At 38.3% G+C, this 14,657-nt stretch overlaps 1 protein-coding gene across 1 annotated transcript in view; it reads right to left on the bottom strand.

Moving 5' to 3' along the window:
• Window positions 1–11,358, bottom strand: part of TTF2 (transcription termination factor, RNA polymerase II) — a 48,384-nt gene extending 37,026 nt beyond the window's left edge. Inside the window, exons 1-3 of the mRNA XM_008586712.1 lie at window positions 11,271–11,358; window positions 11,082–11,184; window positions 8,784–8,870 (exon numbers count right to left, since the gene is read on the bottom strand). Coding sequence (XP_008584934.1) covers window positions 8,784–8,870; window positions 11,082–11,184; window positions 11,271–11,298 — 218 coding nt within the window. The 5' untranslated portion in view covers window positions 11,299–11,358. The remainder of the gene's footprint in view (window positions 1–8,783; window positions 8,871–11,081; window positions 11,185–11,270) is intronic.
• Window positions 11,359–14,657: the final 3,299 nt, after the last annotated feature.

The following is a 14,657-nucleotide window of genomic DNA, read 5'->3' as shown; positions in this document are numbered from 1 at the left end:
TGCGATCCCGTTGCCGGTCCCGGTCCGGTACAGGCGCGACACTGAGGGTTGCGATCCGTTGCCGGACACGAAAAAAAGACAGAAAGGAAAAAAAAAAAGTGATGTTGCCAAAAAAATGCAAAAAAAAAACCAACCCAAACCAAAACAAACAAAAAACTAACCTGAATCTGGTCACATCTCTAGATCTAATTACCAATTTACAGGAAATACAAATAGAAGAATACATAAAACTAGATCACAGGGAATATAATTTGCAAAATCTTGACAGAATGCTACAGAACAAACAACCTGATTCCTTCAACAAATAAATTACAAGAGAGGAAGAAATAGATGGAGAGGATACTTAAGAGGCTTAAAAGACATTAATCTACTACAATTTGTGAACATTTAAATCCTGATTTAAACAAATAAAAACTATTCGTGACTTTCATGCATCTATTGGAAATGTGTACACCAACTGGTATTAAAAAAAGGAGTCCATATCTTCTAGAGCTACATACTGAAATATTTACAGATGAAATGATGTTATCTGGGATTTGTTTCAAACTATGGGAGGAATTAGGGGGTAAAGCAGGTAGAGTATACATGCAACAAGATTAGCCATGAGCTGGTAATTGCTAAAGCTCATGTGCTGCAGTATCCTGTCCTATCTACTTTTGTATATATTTACAATTTTCCATTAAAAGAAAAGATTAAATACAGATTTACATGAGAGTATAAGATAGTCCCTGTACACACAAAGCCCATACTCCACCTACACCAGAGGTGGCTATACTGTTCTTTTCCCTAACTAAGCCATGCACTCTCCAGCCACCAGACCTTGCACAGGTATTTCCCTCCATCCACAGGATATCCTCTTTATCCCTATTTGTCCACCCCCCCCAACTCCAGCTGTTGAAGTCCTACAGGTCCCTCAAGGCCGACTGAAGTCATACCTCCTTTGCAAGGTTTTCCCATATTCCTGTTCATCCCCTTGAACTGCTTCTGTACTTTTGTTGTACTTAGTTGTACTACACTAGTACATCCTTGTCTGCCTGACTATATTTTGAAAATATACTTTCAGCAACTAAAGGGCAATAAGCCTATGTGGTCTCTTTATTCCAAATTATGCCTTGCCTTTAAAATTTTTTAATTGTTAAATATTGATGAATAAAATAGGACCAACTGATTTTTTTTCATTACCTAAAATGACTTCTCAAAAACTTTTCTTTGTTTTTTTTTTTTTTGGTGGCTAGCTTGTAAAGGGATCCAGACCCTTGACCTTGGTGTTACCAACACTGTGTTCTAACCAACTGAGCTAACCAGCCAGCCCCATTTCAAAATCTTCTAATTAGTTAAATGAGAGTTTTTAAAATACATATTTGATTTGTTGAAATAGGTAATACTCAATCAAAAAGTATAAAAAGGCAGTGAAAAGTCCCCCCATAACCTATCTGCCCAGTTCACCTCCCTCCCAACATGTAACCACTCTTATTGGTTTTTTGTTTACCTTTCCAGAGATTTCTTAATGCATATTTAAGTCAAAATAAATATGTTTTATTTCTTTCTCTTCTACACAAAAAGGTAGTATAATATACATACTACTAAATACCTTGCTTTTCTTCTTTTACTTTACAATATGCCTTGGAAGCTTTTCTGCAAAAACATATACAAAAAGAGTTTCCTCATATATACATATATACACACACATATATAAAAGAGCTTTCTCATATATATATATATATATATTTTTTTTTTTTTTTACAGCTGCAGAGTTTTCTACTATATAGATGCTGCATTATTTTCAACCAGAACCCTCTTGACTGACAGTCCAGTTGCTTCCAATCCTTTACTATTAAAGGCAATGCTATATTGAATAAATAACCTTGTCCATATATCATTACACATACATTTCAAACTCCTCATTTCTCATATTGTGTTTGTGGGCTTTCTTTTTTTGTTGATCACATTAGGTTCTGGACTTTATTAGTTCTCTTTTTGCTGTTTTCTAATTCAAATTCATTTTCACCTACATTAATTCCTTCCTTCGGCCTTCCTCCAGTTTAATTTCTTGTTCTTTTTCTAACTTCTTAAATTAGTCTTGTGATTTACAACATCAGTCACAACAGTCTGCATCCTAATTCAAAATGAATCCTGAGTGGGTCCTGATCACTCAATGCCATCACTTCACCGGGACACATAAGCAAAGATGAACAAGCTCCAAATAGACAAGTATTCCGTAAAAGTTAAGCTAAAAAGAAAATAAGTCCCGCCCCTCCCTCTCATACAAACATAATTTTCCCACCCAAGCTCATAATTTTTAAAAATGTACTGGTCTTTTCAATTTTTTTCACTGCAATAGGACATTATATTGAACATATATAATAAAATTTCTGAAATGCTCTGAATGCATAAATTTCAAAGTCTAGCTACTACTAGAGAGTACTAGTACTTATAAAAATAAATCAAGAACAAATTGCTGCTGTTATTTAAAGTGTATCAAGTATTTGGAATCTTTATTGAGAGAACATTTCATAAGTAGTGTCTATTTTAAAGCCCAAGCCATGTAGACTTTCACGAGGGCATGATTTGGAGAAAAAAGAAAAAAAATACAACACATACTGAGCATCTGCTATGTGTTAGTCACAGTGCTAAAAATGCTTTTACTTACATTTTTAGTTAAAATCAATCTGGATGGGCATCACTGTTTTTAGGATACAAAGTTTCTGTTTATTACATTTATTAAATTGTAAATCAACAGAAAAGGCAGTAGAAATATACAGATAGTACCTGACAATGATTTGACTTATGATTTTTTGAATTTATGATGGTTTTATTGGGTATTAAATGCATTTTTGACTTACAATATTTTCAACTTAAGATGAGTTTATCAGAACGTAACCACATTGTTAAGTCGAAGAGCATCTGTATTCTCACAGAGAAAGCATGTATTGATTACACTATGAGAAAGAGCATAATTTCTGCAGTATATTATTTCCTTTCTAGGACAGAGATTACAAACAGTAATGAGAAAAAAACAGCTACAGGAAGCCAGACCTCAATCCTGTCTTCTTCACTGAAGACAAATCCTCCCTCATCCAACCCAGCATCACACTGCCAAGTGTCGTTTCATCAAGGCTGGGATTCTCTCAGGCTTCAAACTGTCCTCCCTTGGTTTGAATCCCCAGCCCTACATAATTAGTTCTGAAACATCAGACACCTTACCTGACTGCCCCCGTGGCAGTTTCCTTTTCTGTAAAATGGTAAAATAATAATTAGTGCATACCTCATATAGTCATTATGAAGATTAAATGTAGTAATACATTTAATGTAGTAATGATAAAATCAAAGTAAAGCCTGATCCATATTAAGGACTTAATAGGTTCAAGTCAACTCTTCCACTGTCTCATTAACCCTCTTAATCCCTTACTGTAGGTCTTAGAGTCACAGAACCATCTGACATCTGGACACATTCAATTTATCATTCTATGTACAGATCAAACTGCTCCCAATCTTGGTATGTCTAACTCCTATCCTAATTGCCTTTAGGGATATAAGTCAATGTCTTTATATGCTCCAGCACTGGAAAAACATAAAGCTGGATTTCTACCTCATTCTTTTACACTAAAATTTCAGATGGAATGAAAACGTAAATGTAAAAAAAAAAAAACTGTAAATGTTCTAGAAAAAAACAGAAAAGAATGTTTTTGTAATCTGTAAGTGAAGAAGACTTTTCTAAGCATGACATAAAACCCCAGATCTGAGAAAGAATTTAGTAATTTTACCTACATAAAAGTTTTAAACTTCCATATGGTGAAAAGACTAAGCAAAATTATAAGACAAAATGTAAACTGGAAAGAAGGAATTGCCACACATATTCCAAAGGGCTAATATCCTTTCTATACAAGGATCACTTCCACTGTACAGCACAGTGGAATATTCTTCACCACCTCATAAGTACTGGCTTCACTGTGTGAGGTTCTTCACAGGTTGATGGGGCCTGATGGTCTTCTGCCTGGGTCTGGCTCACGCCCAAATGCCTCTCTATCTGATGATATATTACCTATTACCTATATTACCTACCTATTATATTGCGGCTAGAGAATCTGCAGGTCAATTTTTTTTTTTCTATTTTATGCAGGTCAATTTTACCCAATAACCAACAACACAAGGAGTTTTCTAGACATGAGAAGATTCAAGTGTTATTAAAAATAAAATATTTTGCACATCTCACCACAACCAATTATTTAAAGAACTAAAACCTATTTATAGGCAAAGGAGTATTTCCACCTATTTTGACCTCACATCCTTGAAAATAAAAGTTCTGAGAGAGAGAGAGAGAGAGAGAGAGAGAGAGAGAGAGGAAGAACATGAACTCAGGAGCTCGATGACAGTGTTCAACATTTGTATCCCATTGTGTGCCACATCATTCATATCAAGGCAAGATTTCTTCCCTCTGGTTCTACTGAGAGACTGTCATAGTACTCTTTATTGCTCATACACAGAGGGCCAGGTCTGAAGGGCCAGTCAAATGCTGGTGAGTGGTACCATCTGGTGTTTATGTTGGAGAACTGCACACAAATCAACTACACTGCAAGCTCTGAAAACTGAGCAACCTAGCCTTGGTTTACACCTCCCCTCCATTACTCTGCTGTACCGGTCTCCTAGCTATGTTAAGCTAAACGTAAGGGTATTAATTAGAGGATGTAAAACACTTGAGTTCTTGAAAAGAAAATCCAGTTTGTAGGAAGGAAAGGCTGTACTCCCCAAAGTCATTCTCCAGGGGTTCCAGTCAAATGCCCTTAATATCTCCTAAGAAAGCCATCATCCATGGGCTTATGTATTTCTGTTTGAATTTCCAGCCTGTACCACCTATCAGGGTACATATTTTCTTTGTTTTTTAATTTGTTGTGTGTTGAGAACTGAATTTTTTCCTAAAACAACCTTTTTAAAGCTCTAGTTAAGTACTTCCTACTAATAATGTTCTAGATATGAGCTAAAAGAAATACATTTAGCATACTTTTTTTCTCCTATTTTAAAATAATAACCTCTCAGCCTCATCTAACTAGTACACAGAATGTTAAGTTCCCGAAATTCTGCCTTCAGCCCAGACCTTTCTTCAGAGCTGCACACTCACTTTTCTCGATGGTTTCACATATGCACAAGAAACAATCAGTCCAAAGCTGTGTGTGTTAGCCACATCCCAATCCTCTACTGACATTCCTTTTCCTTTCTTGTCTTGCTTAATATAAACTCAACTTGGCAATTATTTACCTACTAATTACTGAAATGTGCCAAATATCACAGTAAGTAAGTGCATTACTTGAGTTATCGCTCTAAATCTTCACAACCCAGGGAATTCAAAGCCACCATGATCACTATTTCAGATGAGAAAGTAAAGGGAGGAACACATTTAAATGCTCTACCAGGAAACACATCTTATCAATTTTCCTCAGCAAGTTTTCTCCAGTCTAACGACATTCAACTCCACTGCCACCACTTCAATCCAAACCCATCATCTTTCACTTCGAGAAAGGCATATGTCTGTAATCAGTTAGACCTAGGTTTGAATTCCAGCAATGCCACTTCTTAATCACGGAACCTCAGATTCCTTTCTAAGCTCTCTAAATGGCAGTTTCCTCATCTGTCTGTAAAACAGGAACACTGAAACTTACCACAACAGATTATATGAAGCTAAAAGATAACAAACATGCCACAGAGTAGGCACTCAGCAGTAGCTATTATTTCAGTAGTCTCTTTGTCTCCACTACCTTCACTTTCTAATCTAACCTTATAGTTTTTCTTTCAATGAAAATTGCACTGAAAATCCTTCAGTGGCTTCCTACCACCTACAACTGTGTTTCGGTATGGTAGAGGGCCCCTAGTAGTATGTAAATGGCTTTAAGTATCAGAAGGACATAATGACTTCATGCAATAAAGACTTATCAGCCCCACTGTACCAGCAGAAAATAATCTAAGAATGAAATTTTTAAAAATTCCACTTATAACAGTATTGAAAAACATAAACACTGAGGAATAAATTTAACAAAAGGGACATATGAACTCTAAAATAAAACTATTAAACAATGCTGAGAAAAATTTAAAGTCACAAATAAATGCACCATGTCATGGATTGGAAGATTCCAAATTGAGGTCAGTTCTCTCTGAATTGATCTATATAGATTCATTGCAATCCCAACACGGTTTTCTGTGGAAATTGCAATAGCTGATTCTACATTCTATATGCAGATGCAAAAATCCTAGAATGGCCAACACAATCTTAAAAAAGAATAAAGTTATAAGACTTACACTATTTTACCTGATTAATTGTGTAATGATAGGCAAATCTATCAGTGGAACAGATTAGCGACCCCAGAAATACACCCACATATATTGGGTCAATTGATTTCAATGGGAAAAGGAAAATCTTCAAAATACAGTGCCAAAACAATTAGACAACATATGAAAAAATAAACGAAACTCTACCCTATCTCATACACTATACAAAAATAATTTGAGGTAGATCAGAGATCTAAACGAAAAAGCTATTTAAGAAAAAACTATAAAGCTTCTAGAAGATCCTTTGGAGATATTATTGATGTTGGGGTAGGGCAAAGATTTCTTAAAGAGAAGACAAAAAGTACAAACCATATAAAAATGATAAATTGGACTTCATTAAAATTAAAAACTTCTGCTTTTCAAAAATGAGTTAGGAAAATGAAAACCAGACTGGGAGAAAATATTCACAATACAAATATCTGCCAGTTATATAGAGAATACATAGTCTTTCAACTCAATCATGAAAAAACAAACAAAATTTTAAAACAGGCAAAAATCCCAAAAGTTACATTGTATGATTTCATTTATGGAACAATTTTGAAATGACAAAATTTTAGAAACAGAGAACAGATTAATAGTTTCCAGGGGTAAGGAGGGCAGATCAGGATGGCAGTGGGGTATGGTTGTAAAGAGCAACAAGAGGGATTTTGTGGTGATGGAAGTGTTCAGTACCTTGACTGCGGGGGTGGATGCATGAACCTACACCTCTATAATACCGTTTAGAACTAAATACACACACATACAAATTAGTACACGTAAAACTGTCTCGACCAGTAAGATCAGTGGATTGTACTAAATTTTGCAAATGTTACCTTTGGGGGAAACTAGGTAAAGTCTACAGGGGATCTCTCTGTATTACTTCTTACAACTGCATATACATCTAAAACGACTTGATAAAAATTTCGGTTAAAAAAAAGGGCAAAAGATTTAAATAGATATTTCAAGATTTTCTGATGGCAAATAAGCCCATGAAACAAATACATTTATAAATGGAATTCAACACAGAAATAAAAAAGAAGGAATTACTGATGCACACAATGCGGACAAATTTCACAGACATTATTAAGTAAAAGAAGTCAGACACAAGAGTACATACAGGGTTGCCCAGTTAGCTCAGTGGGTCAGAGCATGTGTTCTAACACCAAAGTCAAGGGTTCAGACCCTCATACTGGCCAGTCATCAAAAAGGAAAAAAAAAAAGTATATACAGTATGATTTCATTTATATGAAGTTCAAGAACAAGGAAAACAAATCTAAAGTGATAAAAATCAAAACAGTGGTTGTTGATAGGGGGATAGGAGTGGAAGGGGTGAAATTAACTAGAAGGGGGCCAATGGCACTAATCGGATGATATTTTGACTTGGATCTTGGTTATATGGGCAAGTGTATAAATTTCTCAAAACTGGTTGAACTCAAGATCTGTGCATCTTACTATATGCATTACTCAATTAAGATAGTATGGGTAGCATTCAGGTATGTAAAAACTGTGAAGGTGGTACGCAAATGCCTTTATTCTGGGTGCAGGGAACAGATTTAGAATTATAAATTTTAAGGGCCAGCCCGGTGGCGCACTGCTACAGTGCGCCGCTTGGGAGCGCAGCGGCGCTCCTGCCGAGGGTTCGGATCCCACATACAGACCGGTTCCCACTCACTGGCTGAGCGAGGTGCAGGCGCAACACCAAGGGTTGTGATCCCGTTGCCGGTCCCGGTCCGGTACGGGCGCGACACTGAGGGTTGCGATCCGTTGCCGGACACGAAAAAAGACAAAAAGGGAAAAAAAAAAAAAAGAATTATAAATTTTAAGATGTATAGAATATCATACAGAGACCATCACATCCTGGCCCCTGCCTTCCTGGCCAGCCTTATCTCCTAAAGCCTCCACTTAAACTATTAACCAAACCAAATGCTAGCACTTCCCTGAGATGCCATGTTACTTCATGCCTCAGTACCCTAATGCAATGCAATGTATTAAGCCAGTAAACATGACCCCTCTCTAACACTTAGTGAATTCCTACTTGTCTTTAAATACTCATAACAAATATCATCTCCCATCTATACAGATTTCCCTGCCTTTCCCAAATACCCATACGAAGGAAGGGAAACATTATTGAGTACCTAACATATGTTAGACATTTCTACACATTACCTCATTCTATTACCAGAATTAGAAAGTTGACAAGTTAGTGCAAGTCACTGGCTATTGGTGGGCTGATGATATCAGCTACTTGAGAGTCAGAGAGGGATGATGGTGGAGTGGTTTACCTGGAAATTAACTTGAGGTCAGGCTTCTCAGATTAACCAGTTACTCAGCAGTTAGGGAGTGACAGCCCATAAGATACTCAATACATATAAAAATACTGTTTGTTTTTTTAATAACTTTTAAAGAACAATCCTAAAACATACCTGGCTGCAACTCTTTCAGGAAAAAAAAAAAAAAGAGTACAGATGTTCCTTTTGGACACTTACCTATATTCTTTCTTGCCCTGTGGCAGAACCAAACCTTGAAGTTCTACCACAACGTCCTCATGCAATAAACAATGAGAAACAGGAATGCTAGAGAAAAAAAATGGAAAACATTTTGTTTTAGGAGGCAAAGAATGGAGGTCAACATCCTGAAGTCATACCAAAACTATGGGTTTTAAACCAAGAGTGTACGTGTGACCTCCACTAGGCTGGTAAATCCCACAAATTGTTATATCTATGTGCATCTCTCTGCGTAAAGGATCCATAGCTTTCATCTTTTCCCACTCCACCCAAATAAAACATGACAATACATATATTTTTCTCCATGACTCAAAGGGTAAAACTAAACTGTACTATGCAACCTCTACACTGTGATACCCCTAGGAATGAGTGAAGTATCTAAGGCTGACTGTGAGGCCCTACAAGCATTTTCCCCAGGTTCTTCCACATCCTTCCTTTAATAAACTGTTAGCGGTCATTTAGTGTTATTCACATGCCTATCTCTAACAATACACTCTTAACAATTTGCTTCTTGCTTGTTCTAAGTTTGTAAACTACTCCCTACCAATTTCATATTATGAAAAAATTTAAATATATGTAACATGTGTGAGTAAACAGGTTTGAGTGAAGATGTATTCTCCTATGACCTGTAGCACTTTTTTTGGCCTATATTTCAGGTAATCAGACATATTCCAAATAAGTCAAGTATTATTTTACTAATTTGTATAGCATTAAGTTCATATAAACAAGGATACTTCAAAAAGTTGGTGGAAAAGTACAATTAAAAGATGTGAATCTTGGGGCCGGCCCGGTGGCACACTGCTACAGTGCGCCGCTTGGGAGTGTGGCGGTGCTCCCGCTGAGGGTTCGGATCCCACATACAGACCGGTTCCCGCTCACTGGCTGAGCGAGGTGCGGGCGCAACACCGAGGGTTGCGATCCCGTTGCCGGTCCCAGTCCGGTATGGGCGCAACACTGAGGGTTGTGATCCGTTGCCAGACACGAAAAAAAAAAGATGTGAATCTTTCCACAAACTTTTTGAAGTACCCTCAGATATGAGCACGTTTCTCTTAATGTAAAATTGAGTCTTATGACACCATTAATGCTTTAACTTCTGCAAACCTGAAAATGTTTTCGTCTCACAAAACTCAAGCTGGGTACTAAATCTAAGCTCAGTATATTTAGAAACCAGAATTAAATAGTAAACCCTGATATAATAATGTTGATCTAGATAGCTTGAGTGTTTTCGGTTGGTTCCTTCTACCTTAAGATTTGATATTGCTTTACTAAAATCATTTCGTATTTAACTAAACTGGATCTAGAAATTCCTTTCGAAAAAAAAAAAACTTAAAGGGCTAAGAAAATATTTCCTGTAAAAATTTATTTTCTAAATCTAAAAAAGGATGTAAAGTCTTTCACTTAGTCTCAAAGCAAAGATAAATTGTCTAACACATGAAAGGGAAACATGAGTTTATATACATGTTGAAAAGATATTTTATTTTCTAGTACTGATATGAACAAAAATAACGTTTCTCCGCCAAGTTCAGCTGAATAGAGAGCAGAAAAAAATGTTTGATGACAGTCTTAAATACATGTAGAGAATGTGGACTCCTAGTATTGAGAAAACATTAACATTCGATAAGAATGGTATTAACTTGTTCTCATTTTAGAGAAGATGCTTAACATTTCTGGGTCTTGGCTTTCAAATCTGTAAAATCAAAGTGCTGAATCAGATCTCTGATGTTTCTTTCAGCGCTAATTCCTAAAGTAACATTTTTCTGGATTATCAATCTCACTGTTTAGATGCAGATAATTCTATTGAAAACAAAAACAAAAACGCTGACAATCTAACCATCAGTGCTTTAACCTCAAACATTTAAAAACGAGCCGGGCCTAAAACTAGAACAAAACAGGGACAAATTATCTCCTCCTACGCCTGCTGTATGTCCTCATTTCTTGAACGGTGGGGGGACGGGGTGCGGGAGAAGGGAGTGGTTAAGGCCTGACAGAAGAATGGAAACTCAGAAGAATCCGGATGTAGCGGGATCCTCCATTTTACAGATGGGGAAATAGGCGGCCCAGAGAGAAAAAGTAACCAGCCTCAGGACACACAGCCAGAATTAGCGGAGCGTCTTCGGAACACGCCACGCTGCCCTGGGATTACCAACTGCATAAAGGATCCTGGCACCGCAAACCAGGAGCTCCACCACTCCTAGTCCCTGCGGCGCCGGGCAGCGGGAGCCGGCTCTCCTCGGAAGGCCCAGGAGGGACAAAGGGAATCGTGCCCAGCTCGAGACCTACTCGGTGGCCCTCACGAAGCCGCACGTGTCCGCCCGGCACACGTAAAAGCTCTTTCCTTTATTCGGGCCATCACGGACGCCGGTCTTCAAAAAGCAGAAGGTTCCTGAGGAGAGTCAGGAAAGAAGGTCAACAACGATTATCCCACGCTAGATCGACAGGCCCCGGGAACCCTAAGACCCAGGCCCTTACCGTGCTCCGGGCACTTAACTACTTCCATCACGCCCCTTCTCCCTTCTTCCGAGAAGCGTCAGCCCCGACTTCTGCTTCCGCCTTTTACCCCGCCCCTCTTTATTCAGGAACCAATCGTCATTCACCTCCTGTAGGGTAAATCCCATCATTCACCGCCCGTGTCCTTAACTTCCAATCATATAGGAGGGTAGCTCACTTCCAACCAATCACAGCTGCTCTCGGGCTTGGCGCGCGCCGAAATCAAATATGAAGCGAGGGGGCGTGGAGGACCCGGCGTTTGCCGGCTGGGGCGTGGCTGAGGCTGGAAGGGAATGCAGAGGCCAACGGGCTTCCGGGGAGAGGGAAACCTAGTTTTGCAGGTCCTGGAGGAGGGAAAGGTATGACCGAGGCCGAGGCGACTCTAGTTTACATTTAAGACCAAGAGGCGGCCCTAAAGGGAACGCGAGTTGCCAGCCGCCGAGAGGAGCGCTGCAGAGTGAGCTCCTTTCTCGCAAAGCATCTCCTCAGAACGAGGCCTGGCGCTTGCGGGCGCTGTGGCTGTGCCTCGGTCACTGCGGAGGGGAGGCCTGGAGAAGCAGCCCCTGCAGGTGCAGGCACTGAATTTGCGCTGCGGGAGCGGGGGTGGTGGGGGTGTCCTTTAAAGCTGCAGCGGCGAATTGAAAACTCCGTATCAGAGTAGGCACACAGACTTCTCTAGGACCCACGGCAATCCTGTGCACAAAGTGCTTACACATACACGTCTCTCTTCACTCAACAACCTGGTGAGATGGGCAGCATTTTATGGAAGATTCGAGACTCTAGAAGTTTGTGAGCGTCAACCAGGGTCAAAGAGTGAGTGAGCGGGCGATCTATGGACAGGTGCACAGGCCCTACTTCCAGGCTGGCGCCATTTGCACCGCGCAGTTGAATGAATCCTGCGCGTTGAATGAATTGGATGTTCTCTAGCCCTCTTAGTGTGGAAGCCTGAGTCACAAGTGTCAACGCGGAAACAACAGAGGGGCAATAGATTACCTTTGGTGAAGGTGAATTTTATTTTGTACATTTTGTATTGTCAAATTTTTTTCTAGTATGCTTTTGTAATTTTAAAAGTCGAGGATGAAGTTAAATATAAGAAAGGGGATTGTATTTGAAATTATAACCAAATTTACTAGTTAACAAAAAGGGAGAAATACACATCAGATTTATTGCAATAGAGATGGCTTCATATCACGGCTACTGAGAACCATATGACCCAGACATATGGTGTGGCACGTGCAACTGTTCTTATGGGGACAGTAGGATGAAAATTTGTAATGTCTAGAAAATCTGGGCTATATGATAAATGTAAATGTTATGGGGGTCGGAAGGAGGGGAGAAAAACCTGAGGTATCATTTATTAATTAAACAGTACTTATTAAATAGCCATTTGCGTGCCCAGTGTGGACAAGGTGCTTGAGAAATATAAAATTCATTTATTCACACACAAAGTTTAAAACAGCTTTTCTAACTACAAGGAGCTTACTCAATATTTGGAGGAGACTGAACTAGCACATATTGAGCACTTAAATAACAATATAGAATAGTATTTAAATGTAAAAATGGAGTTACTAATAAACTCTATAGGGCTAGAAAAAAATGGGTCTGGAATTTCCAAAGTGAAATTAGGTTATACATAACTACCCCTCTGAAATATCTATACATAAACTCTGAGATAAGACAAGCAATTCTTACTATTCCCAGATTGTAATTCTTGCAATTGAGAGATTTTTATATATATGTTTAATATATTCTGTATCATGAGAAGTAGGCCGTAAATACTGAATCTGCATGAAGAGGAGTATGATAATTAATTCTTTCTTTAATAATATCATTTTGAAACAAGACAAAATCAGGGCCTCTTAAATATCCCATTAAGGAGTAAGCTCTTCCTCTGCAAGTAGCCAAGCCAGTATCTCAGGGCCAACCCCACGAAAGTAGGAACAGCCAAATCACAGAAAGGTGAAATATTTCTTCCATAAATTGGGGACATGCTAGATCAAAATGCTTCGTCCCTGGACAGCTTATCCCACCTAATCATATTTATACCAGTGAAAAAAATAAGTTTGACATTAGGTGAAAGATGGTCACGATTGGAAACATTTTTGAAATTAATGTTATGCCTATTGACAAACTACAATGAATTATACAATATATAGTTTTCAAAATATACACATATATTAGTGTATGTGTATTAATTTTTATTAATTTACATTTATATTTTAAATTTATATTCTTAATTAGCCTGCAGATCCCTGGAGAGACTTTGGAGCATGTGCTTTATAGACCTTTATTTTGGGTAAAGTTAAGAGTTTGTTTGTTTTTTCTTAAAGCTTGATTTATTCAAAATGAATACCTAGGCTAGGTCCTTGACAGGTTAATGATTCAATAAATTCTTTCAGGATGGGGCTAGTCAAATACAAAATATATGTTGGTATTGTTCTAAAAAAACTGGATTGTGGTAACAGCTGTACAACTGTATAAATTTACTAAGACTCATAGAACTGTACACTTTAAATAGGTGAATTCTATGGCATCTAAATTATACCTCAATAAAGCTGTTTAAAAAAAATGTATTTTCATACTAGGGCATGATACTTTCAACACTATTTGGCTAAAGATTATTTCTTGCTTTAGTCTTTGCTTCAAAAAACTGTTAGATCTTTTAAAATTCTTGGACTACACAGGAAGGATTAAGGTATCTCTAGAAATAACTTATTTTACTATTACATTATATTTGGGGTATTCAGAGAAGTGGAAGAAATTAGCAGAAATGGATCCAGAAATCCATATCACTAGGTCCTACTGATTATGTCAAGAAATGTATTATAGGGCCGGCCCGGTGGCGCACTGGATAGTGCGCCGCTTGGGAAGCGCGGCGGCGCTCCCGTCCGAGGGTTCAGATCCCACATACGGACCGGTTCCCACTCACTGGCTGAGCGGGGCACGGGAGCAACACCGAGGGTTGCAATCCCGTTGCCGGTCCCCGGTCTGGTACGGGGGCAACACTGAGGGTTGCGATCCGTTGCCGGACACGGAAAAAAAAGACAAAAAAAAAAAAAATGTATAAGCAATGCCAAAATATCTGCATGGAAAATAAAAGCTAAAATTAATTGTCTGGATATGTTAACATCCTAAGGAAATATCCTAATCTGTGAAGAAGTAAAGTACTGTAGAAACACCTTGTTTCAGATGGTGTTGATCCTTAAGCAGACTGGTTCTCTGACCTGTGAAATAAAATTCAGAGTGGTGCAAAAACTCATTTTAATTCTTGGGAAAATGAAAGAATTGTATTATCTCTGGTTGGCATTGTGCTGGCTGGCATGTAAAAACATGTCAGACATCCATAAGATAGTGGTGGGGAGGGGATCA

Source organism: Galeopterus variegatus, unplaced genomic scaffold, assembly GCF_000696425.1.
Source record: "Galeopterus variegatus unplaced genomic scaffold, G_variegatus-3.0.2 Scaffold4087, whole genome shotgun sequence".
Lineage (NCBI taxonomy): Eukaryota > Metazoa > Chordata > Mammalia > Dermoptera > Cynocephalidae > Galeopterus > Galeopterus variegatus.
Note: the sequence above shows the minus strand (reverse complement) of the source record. Positions and strands in the feature narration are given on the sequence as shown.